The 13,814-nt window shown below is 45.5% G+C and overlaps 1 protein-coding gene across 1 annotated transcript; it reads left to right on the top strand.

Annotated features, from left to right (window-relative positions):
- The first annotated feature begins 8,154 nt into the window (after positions 1-8,154).
- On the top strand, positions 8,155-11,708 carry LOC121620696 (keratin, type I cytoskeletal 13-like). The gene is made up of 7 exons (XM_041956857.1): positions 8,155-8,649; positions 9,140-9,222; positions 9,952-10,108; positions 10,240-10,401; positions 10,941-11,066; positions 11,151-11,374; positions 11,525-11,708. Exons 1-7 carry the CDS (start codon positions 8,227-8,229, stop codon positions 11,652-11,654), a joined length of 1,305 nt encoding a protein of 434 aa, XP_041812791.1. The 5' UTR covers positions 8,155-8,226; the 3' UTR covers positions 11,655-11,708.
- The last annotated feature ends 2,106 nt before the right edge of the window (positions 11,709-13,814 follow it).

Below are 13,814 nucleotides of genomic sequence, written 5' to 3'. Positions count from 1 at the left end.
CTGGATAGCTTAGTTCTTTATATTTATTTCACAATTTTTTCTTATATTGTTATTTTGTATTTTGTATTGGATTTTTGCTTCTTACTTGAAAGTTTCTTTCATTACTTGAAAGTAGTTCTTGTTCTTTTTGCATGCCCCTGTGTGTCCACCTTTTGAGCTGCTGGAACTGTAAATTTCTGAATAAAGTATCTATCTATCTATCTATCTATCTATCTATCTATCTATCTATCTATCTGTCTATCTATCTATCTGTCTATCTATCTATCTATCTATCTATCTATCTATCTATCTGTCTATCTATCTATCTATCTATCTATCTGTCTATCTATCTAATTTGAATGGAGTTTGGTGGGAAGACAAAATCTATAACTGAGCCTCTGAACATTCATGAAATGTGGGAACATTCATGTCGTTTTCAGATTTCAGATGGTTTGTGTACATTCAGAGTTGTGTGTCTGCAGAGTCGTCTTCTGAGGATCGATAAGAGGAAGGAGAGAAAGCCTGAAGGTGATTAACGGCAACCAAGAATTCAGTCACTCCCTGAGGAGGAGGAGGAGGAGGAGGAGGAGGAAGAATCTGCTAATTATCTTAGTCAGAGTCAGTTCATGTCATGTTTTGAGTGTCATGTGGTCTGAGGAGCAGAACCGATGGGGGGGGGGGGGGGCTTCAGGATTCACTGCGACTGTGAGTCTGTGAGTTTCAGGCCTTCATGTGTCACAGGTGTGAGAGCACACCTGGCTCCGTGCACACCTGCATGGATCGTTCACAGTGTGTTCATACAGCGACCTGCAGCCACAAAGACTCAAACGTCCAAACTCTTTTTTTTTAATAGAATCAATTGTTTTACAATATGAACAGAAAAACAAACAAACAAACAAACAAACAGAAAAACAAACAAACAAACAAACAAACAGAAAAACAAACAAACAAACAAACATGAAACCAAAATGCACAGATGAGAAAAGAGGGAGGGTCTAATCACTGTGACAACATGTATACAAGGTAGGGCCAAGGTCCAGGGCCAGGGGGGGGTAAATGAATATAATCAGTTCTTCCAGGTCCCTCATAGCACGGACTCTCCCCCCCCCCGTGAAGTAAAAGTCTTTCAACCAGCGCCAGAAGAGTATATCGAGCAGAGCATGGGGTTAGTCCTACCCAGCAACTGTGAACAACTTCCTGTTGTGATGGGGGGGCAGTCACTTGAGATGAGCTGTCCATTTGCTCCAGTACGTGTTGAATTTGTCCGTGCACAGCTTCAAGGAGAAAGTCAGTCTTTCCATATCGTATATTTCGTTGACAGTTCCACTCCTCTCTTAACCGGGGTTCCTTTAATAACCATCTTCGTGCAGTAGCCTTTTAATGGCTGCTAACATTATTTTAATCAAATATTTGTCAGTAACACTGAGTGTAGGGGAAATATTACCGAGATAAACTGTTTATCTCAAAGCCAATAATCGATTTAATTTCTTCTGCTAGCTTTAGGGCATTCAATCGTTCGCAACTGGACCTCGTCAGTTTGTCTTAGAAGACGTTTCGCCTCTCATCCGAGCAGGCTTCATCAGTTCGTACGCAACCAGACTAGATAGGACAGCTCTAGTCTGTCCAAGAATGGTTTTGTGGGTTGGTCTCACTCAGGGGATAATTACTTGAACCTAACACCATTGCATTGGACTAGAGCTGTCCTATCTAGTCTGGTTGCGTACGAACTGATGAAGCCTGCTCGGATGAGAGGCGAAACGTCTTCTAAGACAAACTGACGAGGTCCAGTTGCGAACGATTGAATGCCCTAAAGCTTACAATGACCTGGATGAATGAAAATAATTCAGAAAACAGGCATGTTTCCTCTGCTACATCCCTCCAATAAGATCGTATAGTCAGACAATCCCAGAGAACGTGGAAGTGATCTGCTTGAACGTTTCCACACTCTTTCCAGCATCTTCTATAACTTGGCTGACCTTTCTGAAGCTGTTTAATATTCTTCCAGGAGAATTCCCTCCAGGGACCTGAGCTGGAAGTGCTCATTTTTACAAATGTTTAGGTTCATCCTCTGAAATTGTTATTTGTGCTTCTCTTTCCATTTAGATTTAATGTAGAGAGTGGAGGAGTCATTCAGTGACTGTAAACAGGAGCAGATTCGAGTCATTTAATTTAGATTTGTATGTTTGTTAAATCAAAGTTTCCTTCCTCTGTTGTTCCTCTTTTTATATGACGGTTAAAGTGGATTCTACCTTGAAGGTATCTAAAAAAGTCTTGGTTTCCTCGGTCATAGTTATCTTTAAGTCAAGTCTCCGTTTATCAGAGATAAGACCAAACGTCCAGCTCTTCATATGCTGGTCACCACCTGGCAGGTGGACGTTGACCTGAACAGCACGCCGATGACACGAGTAAGAAAAACTACGTTTCAATGAGCACAAACGATGCACCTCCAGCTTTTACTCTTTACGAAGGTGAAGCTGTGCCAAAGAGACACACCTGAGCGTACCTGCCGGCGACAGCAGCCTGTGTAAGCCCCGCCCTCCCAGGTTCCATCTGTTATGTAAGGCAAGTGCTGCAGGCGGAGGATTCAGGTGAAGACTGACAGGTTCATGATGGAGGGGGCGAGCTGGAACAGGCTCAGTGGGCCGGGTATGTTTACCTGAGGCAGGTGTGTGTGTGTGGGTGTGTGTGAGTGAGTGTGTGTGTGTGTGTGTGTGTTCAAACTGAAACTGCTGCTGATGAGTTTGTGGTTTTAATATTCTCTCCTCTCTCTGATTGGACCGTACGGTACAAACTTCAGATACTTCTACTTCACTACATCTCAGAGGCAAATATTGTACTTTTTACTCCATTACATTTGTCTGACTGCTTTAGTTACTTTATACTTTCCAGACTACAGTTTTTCATCCCCTTCCTGTCCAGTGAAAAGCACGTATCTCCAGATGAGCTGATGCAGGATTTTTTACTTGCATTGGCATATTTTCACCATGTGTATTAGTACTTGAAGTAAATCATCTGAATAGTTCTGTGCAGGACACGAGGCAGTTCTGATGAAGCTGCAGGAATAGATCTGACACTGAAAGACCATGTGACTGTTTGTTTCAGAGAATAAAACGTGAGGCTTCAGTGCTCAGCGACAAACCTCACATTTAACCTTTGACCTTAGTGACACACAGATACGCTGAGCCGCACTGAACGACCAGCCACCAAACAGCAGCTAGCAGTGCACAAAGCTAACGTAGCGTTACCGCGTGCAAAGGCAGCGATGCCTCAACGTCAGTTTCCACAGAGATACACGCAGACACCTCATTGGCCGTGGCCGCCATATTGGTACAGGCACGTCAAGACTCCTAATGCACATGAGTCTGTTGAGGCGGGACGTCTATCCACAATTAAAATCATCGTAACTTGCTGAACTAATTTTCAAGCTGTTTGGTTTGCTGCACACAACACAACATACAGCACATACAAATATCAAACATTAGCTAACATTAGGTTTTGAACTCAGCGTGTGATGTCACAGAAACAGCATCAAGTTATCGTCACTGCACCTGCAGCTGAACAGCTAACCATCCCCAAAACTGCAACTTTTTACCTCACCTCACCTTATTTAAATCAATTTCAGACTCTGCGCTGAAGCTGATCTGCACTTCAAGTTAAATTCAAGTGAATTTCGTTCCTGCAGCCCAGAATCACGGCCAATCAACACACCTGGACATACGTGGTTTTCACTGGATGGGAAGGGTGTGGACAGCTGCCAGTAACTAAAGCTGTGAGACAAATGTAGTGGACTCACAATTATCTCTAGATGTAGTGGAGTAGAAGTACACTGTTGCATAAAATAATCAAGTAAAGTACAAGTACGTCTAATTTACAAGTACAAGTACAGGAGTTGAGTAAATGTACTTTCTACCACTGGCCGTAAACTTCCAAACAATGATTCCTGATCAAATTGTTCTTATTTCCCTCCTCAACATGTTTTTAGATATTAGCAGCTGCAGCGGCGCTGTGTGCCGCACAACGAGAGAATGTATGTCTACAGGGTATGTTCTGCACCATGTTCTGTGCTCTGCATATTGTTTTCAGGTGGAGAGAGAGAGTGTTTGTCACATCAGCTCGCTGTGTGCATGTCTGCACGCTGCTGAAACGCTGCTGAAACACTGCTGAAACACTGCTGACGGCTGTCAAACAGCTGGACTTTTCTTATTCCACAGATTTATTGGCCTGTCAGACAAACATGTTTGACACGATAAACTCAGAGAACCTAAATGTTCCGTCTTTAATGGCTGTGAAGGAGAAAGCGCTGGGTGTTGCACATACCTGTCAGTTTCCCCTGCAGCCTGACAGCAGCTGCACATGATGGGAATAAGCCTGCAGCAGAATACCACACAGCCGCACCCTCGTAGCTCAGAAAACACTTTCCAGTCAAGAGCGGGCTTGAGATGGCTGCAGGACGCAGAAACGCAGCCCGTCAGTCTTTGATGTCTCTGATGATGTATCACAGTTTGTGGCTCTCGTGTAATCGCTGTTATTACACGACAACATGTTGTGACTCTGTTACTGATGATTATCCACAAATTAATCGCTGCTTTCACTAAAGTGCCTCAAAAGCGACCCCGAGGAGTTTTAATCGACCTCCTGTCGCGAGTGTGAGGCCGCCGGCCCTGAACGCCCCCTCCTCTCAGTGGTCCAGAGCGTCTGCGCTCCGGGCAGAGTCGGCTAACAGGACGCACAGCGAGCTGAGCCAACTATCTGACAGCAGCTACAGTTAGCAGCTACAGTTAGCAGCAGTTAGCGGATATCAATCAGTCATAAACTCCTTCAGAGCGGAGGCAGACCAGCTGGACCAGAAAATCTCCATGAAATATGACCCACTTTCACCAAAACCAGTGAATGAAGTCATCAAGTTGTGTTTTTTGGACAGTAATCAGTGAGCCCCCCCCCCACACACACACACACACACAAACAACCGACCTAATTCTTGTCTCTGTTCTGCTCTGATAAGCAGTAAATTCATCAAATTCAGTCCCCGTGTCACCTTTATCCCAGTTACTGTCGAGGCTTCGTCATCCTGAAGGGGACGTGGTTCGAGGGCGTTCTGTACATACTCTTATCATGAGTACACAAAGTGTTCAGTACTCTGTGTACACAAACACTACGCATTACTTTGCACTCATACATCATCATTGGAAAGCTAACGTTCTGGCAAATCGAACGATGAAAACCATTTCAAGATGAAATCCAAGCAGCAGGTACAAGCAACGCCCGCAACAAGCAAACAACATCTCATCGTAATCAATAACGCTCTGAGAAAAATGGTCTGGTTAAAGGTCCAGAGAATCCAATCCAGTCAAATATTTAGTCCAAAACATGATAATAATCCACGGAAAGATGTTTTATCTCCATTATAACTCCAGCAAGCATGCACGTTAGCAACATGTGGCTATTAAAATGCACTCTGACCTTTGATTGACACCTCATTGATCAATAAAGATCTTCATGTCATGTACATCAGTGGTCCCCAACCTTTTCTGTACCATGGCCCAGTTTAATGTCTGACAATATTTTCACGGCCCAGTCTAAAGGTGTAGCAGATAAAAACAAAATAAAATGATAAGATCGGCATTAAAAACTGGTATTTTCTCTTTAATGATAATAATAACAATAATAATGAACATAAATCCACTTTTTAATCATGTCAAGAGGACCTGGCTCACCACATATTACGCACAGCGGGCTTGATGCGTGGGAATCGCCGGTAGCGATAAATCCATATTTTAAAAAGGATCCCTGACACTTCCTGTTCGGAGCTTTTCCTTTTTTAATCAGGTGTCGGTTCCTCTTCCGTCCCTTCATTGGACCGTTTCCCCTTTGCAAAAAAATTTTCTAAAGAACTTTGTTTGTTGTTCATTTTGTTAGCTTGGGATTTAATTTAGTGGGATATATCACGTGACTCATGGTGTCGTCAAGCGAGACGGATGTAACAGAGAGAGTCCGGCCACTTTTCAAAATAAAACGTCATTAAGACTCGAAAAATAAATCAAACAAATTATGCGAAAAAACAAAATAATGGAAATTATTTTTTCTTTCTGTGCGGCCCAGTACCAAATGACCCACGGCCCACTAGTGGGCCGTGGCCCACAGGTTGGGGATCAATGATGTACATAACTCACAATAGTCAGTGACTGTCAGTGTTGGAAGGAAGTGCTTCGTTGTCTTCTTTCAGGTAAAGATCGAGCCTGTTGCAGCTGATTGTGCAGATGACTGACGCTTCGTAGAGCCAATGAAACTCTGAAGACGAGGGTACGCTGCTTCACGGCTAAAGCAAGGAATTCAGTGCAAACATACAACACAGGATTCGAATTAACGAATATAGTTAATGGCCTCAATATAAAGATGAATATCAGTATAGATACCTTCTTCTTCATTTTGTGTTGTGTTGTCGTCCAGTTTTACTGAACTGGGACCAGGGTGAGGCTGCTTCAGAGTGTTCAAACAGCAGGAACGCTGATTCTGACCGCTGGGATTTCCTCAGAGACTGAAACCATGCAGGTCGTCCACATGGCTCCAGAAGAGCTTCACTGTGGGTATGTTTCAGACTTATTGTACAGGAATGGGGAGGGGGGACCAAAACGTGGGAACAAACTGTATCTTGTGTGCACACAAAAGCATTTCAAGCATGCAGTGTTGTAAAACTTGACCGCCTCGACTGGATTTATATATTTTCTCCACTCCCTCCCTGTCAGTGGTTCAAATATGTCTTTGGAAATGTGATCTTATCGTCCCTTCAGCAGGTCTGTCGCTGTCTGTCCCAGGATCCTCCCATATTTAACCCGTCTCTCCCACTGTCCTCATGTTTAAATATTTCCAGTGAATCTCAAACCTTCTACAGCCAACAAAAAGTTGTTGATGGAAGGTGTTCCACCGATTTGGCGTGTTTGCCAAGTTCCCCTCCAGTACAGCAGGTGGCAGTATGTAGAACATCAGCTGTAACATCTGTTGACGAGGAGTCACTCAAACAGCACCGGCCAAGAGAGGAAGGACGGTGGATGAGAGATGGATGGAACACCTGCCAAAGAGGCTGACCCGTCGTTCAGTGGACAGCGGTAAGGGTGGTGGGACAGTCTAGGGTGGAAAATGTCCCTTAATTTCAAATCCCAGTGTTACAGATATGCATTAGCAATCAAGCTAAGCTAATGGAAACCTTTATTGTACATCTTCAACAACTTTATAAATGGCGAACAAATCAATTTAAAATCTATGAACATTTTTATTATTGTTATATTTTACATCCCAGATTTCTGGAGGTTTGTGTGGACATCCGGTTGTTTTCCCCACCTGAGGGAGTTGAGGGAGGCTGGAGGCCATCCCAGCATGCACTGGGTGCGTGGCGGGGTATGTGTGGACAGACTGGCAGCGTCTCATGAATCTGTCTCTCGCGGCTCCAGAGGTGACCCAGTTGGACTCAGAGCTGCTTCTACTTGGCGGACGTTCAGCTCGTTCACACAAATCATTTTAGCGTCTAAAATTAATCTGCTAATGATTTATTTTGTTCAGATACTTCGCAGCACCTTAAAGTACAATAATCTCTCTTAAACTCTGCGGTTTAAATAAAATCCTCCATTCAACACAAACACAAGTCCAGACTCTTCAGATGAGTTTTAACTCCATCTTGCTTGTTTTATTGATCGTAACAGAATCCGATCGGCCGCTCCTCAGTTTCTGCGTACTGTCAGCTCTGTTTACTCAAGATTAGACGGCTGACAAAGACTCCCTCTGATCAAACAAGCGGATTAGTCTTTAAGCCCGTTTGCTTCTCAGCACAATAACCTGTCGCCTGGAGTTACTCAACACCGCGCTCATAAAAGCAGTAAAAACAGATTGTGGCTGTTGTGAGGAGGCTGCTGATTGATTGAATGTGGCTTTTCATGCTGGGTGTGAATGTTAAATGTCATCCAGGTCTGAACTCGCCCTGCAGACCTTTGTGTGATGTGAAGGGAGAGTTGGCGTGAGGATGTCATGAATGGCATGAATGGCTCTGCATATCTCAGACACACCCACAGCCGCCAACCTTACCGCTGAGGACAGGTGTCTCCTCCCAGACTTGGCACCAGCTCGCCACCACCCCCCCGCCTCCTCACAGACTCACCTAACAGTATAAAAAATCAGCCGCTCTCTCAGCTCTTCACTTCATCCTCTCCAGCTGAGGCAGAAAGACAGCATCCTTTACCTTCAACGCCGCTCAAAATTATGTCCTTTACCAGAAGCAGCATTTCAGGTGGAGGTGGTGGAGGCTACCTGAGCAGCAGTCGGTCCATGTACGGTGGAGCTGGAGGCTCTCAGGTCAGAATCTCCTCTGGTGGCTCCTCCATGTACAGCGGCGGCGGCGGTGTTGGAGGTGGTGGAGCTGGCTACGGCTTCGGCTATGGTGGTGGAGGAGGCGCGGGGTTCGGCGTGAGCGTCAGCAGCAGCGTGGACATCTCCGCCAACGAGAAGGCCACCATGCAGAACCTCAACGACCGCCTGGCCACCTACCTGGAGAAGGTGCGCAAGCTGGAGGCGGCCAACGCCGAGCTGGAGCTGAAGATCCGACAGTTCCTGGAGAGCAAGACCTCCCCCTCTGCCAGAGACTACAGCGCCTTCTACGCCACCATCGCAGAGCTGCAGGGCAAGGTAGGCTCGCTTCCGACTCGCACACGTTTAGTCATGTGACCCCAAAGTCTTTGTGTATCCAACAACAGTCCAAAGGTGTGAGCAGGTGTAGGCACACGCTCTACCTGCCACCACCGCTGCCACCCGACAGCTTCATCACCCAATGAGAAGGTAAAGCATGAATGCTGAAGTCATGAAGACATTGTCATCATCTTAGTTTAAAAAGGTGGTGATGTTTGTTGAAGCATCACAGGTGTCAGTATCAGCTTTAACTGTGACGGAAGCTTCCGGATCAGGGAATCAACTCTGTTTCCGCTGGAAGCAGCTTAACACAACAACGACTTCAGTAACAGAAGTAACAGCTTTAAGCTTTCTGCTGCAGCCTGCAGTCTGTGTATACTCTGCATGTCTGAGATTTACTGTTTGTTAGCGTTAGCTTACCCCTTTGCCTGAATTTAAAAACTTTTACTAATTAAGACCATTAATACTTCTTTCCTCTTTCATCTCACAGATCCAGGACGCAACCAGAGTCAACGGTGGCATCTACCTCTCCATCGACAATGCCAAGCTGGCCGCCGACGACTTCAGGGTCAAGTAAGTGATTAAATCATAAATGAGGAGTTAAATCTAAAGGTCCGGAAATATGCAAATTAAGGCAAAATTGGAGAACTTTTTGTAGAAATTTGAGCTCTCAAACAACAACGATCCGTCTTGTCAGAGCTACCACAGAGTCCAAAGACGAAGAAGCTATCGTAGCTTATTAGCTGTGTGTCAGCATCCAGTTTAATCGAGGATCCTCTATAACCTGCTGCACAACAGAGACGTGGTTTACACACAGTTAGGAGACAGGAGGACATCGTACTAACATGTCTTTTCGTGTTCTTTTTCAGTAAACTGTCTCGTTAACTACCAAGCTAAGTACCGTGATAGCAGACAGTTAGCAGGGTGAGTTAGCAAAGCATTAGCTGTTTAATTGAACCCTGAATGGAGCCAAAAGGGCGTTGAACATGCTATAAATGGAGGACATAATATCTTCTCGCTTCTTCATCACTTTTCTCCGTTAACTTGAATTTAAAGTTTATTAGTCAACACCTGGTGGCCATCAGAGGAACTGCAGCTTGGGGCTCTTCAGGGGCAGTCATCCCTGGATAAAGCAGAAACAGTCAAAGTCATCAAGCTGTGGTCTTTTCACTCAGTTAGCTTCTGCCAGGAGACATTTCAAACACATTTCACCGTTTGTTTCGCTCTCTGTTTGCATCCTTTGCCGGTTTGCTCATCTCCATTTGTGGATAAACAGAAATAAAAACTCTGTCGTCTGTGCAGGTTTGAGAACGAGCTGGCCATGCGTCAGTCGGTGGAGGCCGACATCGCCGGGCTGAGGAGGGTCCTGGACGAGCTGACCCTGAGCCGGACCGACCTGGAGATGCAGATCGAAGGGCTGAAGGAGGAGCTGATCTTCCTCAAGAAGAACCACGAGGAGGTAAGTGGGCTCTCAAATCTGGGCATTGGAGTCAATAAAATGGGTAATAAATTCCCACAGACACAAGAAATGTCTTAATTTTCCTGGTTTAGCGAGTACCGAAGCCTCACCTTTCATGTGTCTCCCTGTAGGAGCTGCTGGCAATGCGAGCTCAGATGAGCGGTCAGGTGAATGTGGAGGTGGACGCCGCTCCAGGTGAGGACCTCTCCAGGATCATAGAGGAAGTCAGGGAGCACTATGAAAACATTGCTGCCAAAAACCGCAAAGAGCTGGAGACCTGGTACCAGACAAAGGTAAGCACATGACTTTTAGCCATGCTAATAGGAATGATGTCTGTCAGTTAGCTTTGTTCCAGACTGAAGCATCTCAACAACTGCTGGACTGTGATGAAATGTGGTTCACATGTTCATGTTCACCTGTCTAATACTTGCTTTGTGATCAAATAGCTGCAGAACCAACACCAACAGACATTCAGCCTCCACTGGTGTTAACTGCTAATTAGCTAATGTTAGCATGCTCACATGCAAAACTAAGATGGTAACCATGGTAAACATTATACCTGCTGAACATCAGTATGCTAGCATTGTCATTGTGAGCATGTTAGCATGTTGATGTTAGCATTTAGCTCAAAGCACCACTGTGGTGCCTCACAGAGCTGCTAGCATGGCTGCAGACTTTCAGTTTGCTTCACATTTAGTCCAGAAAGGGAGGAAGAGGAGTAAACAGTACAGATTTGACAACAGAGAATCGGATTGAAATACACGTTGTGAGGTTGTGGGTCACTGAATGAGTGTTTCTGTGTTGACCATGCTCTTATTTTTGTGCTCCACAGTCAGAAACGCTGTCCAAAGAAGTCATCGCCCACACAGAAACCCTGCAGACGTCCAAATCTGAGATCACAGAGCTGAAGCGAACGCTGCAGGGGCTGGAGATCGAGCTGCAGTCGCAGCTCAGCATGGTGAACACCACCTCCCCCTTCTCCTCCACAACCTGTGTGCTTGTGAGGTAATCAGCAAACTGAACCGCTTCCTCTCTCCTGCAGAAAGGCTCGCTGGAGGCCACACTGGCCGAGACTCAGAACCGCTACGCCATGCAGCTGGTGGGGTACCAGAGCCAGGTGACCATGATGGAGGAGCAGCTGGCGCAGCTGAAGGCCGACATGGAGAGACAGTCTCAGGAGTACAAGATGCTGCTGGACATCAAGACCAGGCTGGAGATGGAGATCGCCGAGTACAGGAGGCTGCTGGACGGAGACGCCAGCAGCAGGTGAGAAGGCTGAAGGGTTGTAAACCTGAGAAAACTGAACTCTAGAGGTTGTCTCTGTGCAGCATCTCCCTTCATGTAATTACTGAACAAATATTAATTTTAGACCAACATCAGACTGAACATCTGAAAATCTGACTGTGTCTCCTGCAGCATCTCCATGTCCTCCTCCTCCTCCTCCTCCACCAGCACCACCAAACAGAAAGTGATCACCATCGTCGAGGAGATCGTGGACGGAAAGGTGGTGAGCTCCTCCACCGAGACCGTCAGTCAGACCTTGTGAGCGCCACCAGGGGGCGACCTCTCAGCCAAATGAAATAAAGTCTGCTGAGGTGCTTCAAAATAAGACTTGTTGTCTGTCGTGTTTTCTGTTCAGTGTCTGCAGTCGCACTTCCTCTAAAGGCCACCAGAGCTACAAAGCTGTGTGTTTTAGCTGCATGCTTGACAACAGAGCTACAAAGTGCTTCACGCGAGTCAGGATTAAACGGCGAGAACTGTCGTTAACTTTCAGTTCCAACATTTATTCTGCAGACTGGGTGGATTCAAACATTTTCTGAAGCGATGAGGCAAATCTGACAGTTAGATGTCAGATAAAATGATGATGCAGCCTCCAGACTTCATGCTCGCTGTGGGCTAACATGTCTGAAACAGCCACTCAGGCGGCTGCAATATTTACACGATGTACAAGCTTCTGTAAGAACACTTTAAACCTTTACTTTTCAATTTGAGGCACAGTTTCCATCTGCAGAGGGTTTGAAACCGTTTCACCATGAACGCATCACGACGCTCTGCAGAGACAGAGAGAGAGACAGACAGAGAGAGAGAGACAGAGAGACAGACAGAGAGAGAGAGAGACAGACAGAGAGACAGAGAGAGAGAGAGAGACAGACAGACAGAGAGAGAGAGAGAGAGAGACAAAGAGACAGACAGAGAGACAGACAGACAGAGAAACAGACAGACAGAGAGACAGACAGAGAGAGAGAAACAGACAGACAGAGAGACAGACAGACAGAGAAACAGACAGACAGAGAGACAGACAGAGAGACAGACAGACAGAGAGACAGACAGAGAGATAATCTAATTTTGTGTGAATTACCTGTTGTGTTTATGTTTTTGCTCGGTTACTTTTGTCGTTATACTTTGTATTTGTAATGGCTTTGGCAATATTGTTCATCTACAGTCCTGCCAATAAAGCTTATTGAAATTGAGAGAGACAGAGAGACAGACAGAGAGACAGACAGAGAGACAAATAGACAGAGAGAGACAGAACAGACAACTGAACTTATTTTGCCGTTATTCTCCACATCAACAACAGTTCAGTGTCAAACACAACCCTAAAATAACCAATAATAATAACCTCTGTCTCTGCTGTCTCTGCAGCCAATCACCTGATTGTACACTTTTTCTCTGTTGTAAACCACTGCAGTATTCCTCTGTTTACTCCTCTTCCTCTCTTTCTGGACTAAATATGAAGCAAACTGAGAGTCTGCAGCCATGCTAGCAGCTCTGTGAGGCCACCACAGTGGTGCTTTGAGCTAAATGCTAACATCAGCATGCTAACATGCTCACAATGACAATGCTAACATACTGATGTTCAGCAGGTATAATGTTTACCATGTTTACCATCTTAGTTTTGCATGTTAGCAAGCTAACATTAGCCACTCAGCCAGCTGAGTTCTGCAGGTGTTGGACACATTAACATGTTGAGCTGAAGGTGGCGCTAGAGGAACAGTCAGAGGATAGGTTATGACAGTTCATCACCATCCCACAGCTGTTTCAGTCTGAAACAATGTGGTAGACAGACAGACGGACTTTAACACCTGGACACTCGGTCTGCCAGCACGCCTCAGGTGTCCAGTCGCAGTTAATCTTCCTCTTTAAAGCAGCCTCGGGCTCAACTCCTATTACATCAGCGTTAAAGGAAGCCAGGTAACCATGGCAACGCCCGTTGAAGATTCGCCTGCGATGCGGCTGCCGATCCCAGTTTGAGAGAGCAGCTCATAAAACGCAGCGACGGGCAGCAGAGGAAACGTGTGACCTCTGACCCGCATTCATCAGGAAACTACAGGAAACTACGTCATCGTCACTTCCTCCGCTTCAGCTTCAAACTGTAGTTTTTTAGTTCTGAGACAGTATCAATGGTACAAAAATCGCTCTTGAATAAACTGTGAACTAATTGCTCCGTTAGCGACTGATCAAACACACACAGCTAGCTTAGCAAGCTAGCTCAGGAGTTTTTTTTTCTCTTCTTCAGTACAACTTTATTGAATTTATTTGGATTTTTTCAGGGATGACGCACATCAGTCGTCATCACTGTAAACGTGCCAAAGCAGAAAGAGTCAGTCTGTAAAGCAGGTGACATCAGGTGTGCATGTTGTCCTGGTCTGGGTCTATTCCTGCTGGTTTTAGCTTCTCAGTCGCAGTGAAAGGAAATCTTAATGCT

Source organism: Chelmon rostratus, chromosome 17 (genome assembly GCF_017976325.1).
Source record: "Chelmon rostratus isolate fCheRos1 chromosome 17, fCheRos1.pri, whole genome shotgun sequence".
Classification (NCBI taxonomy): Eukaryota; Metazoa; Chordata; class Actinopteri; order Chaetodontiformes; family Chaetodontidae; genus Chelmon; species Chelmon rostratus.
The sequence above is the reverse complement of the archived record's forward strand: the minus strand, read 5'-3'. Positions and strand labels throughout refer to the sequence as shown.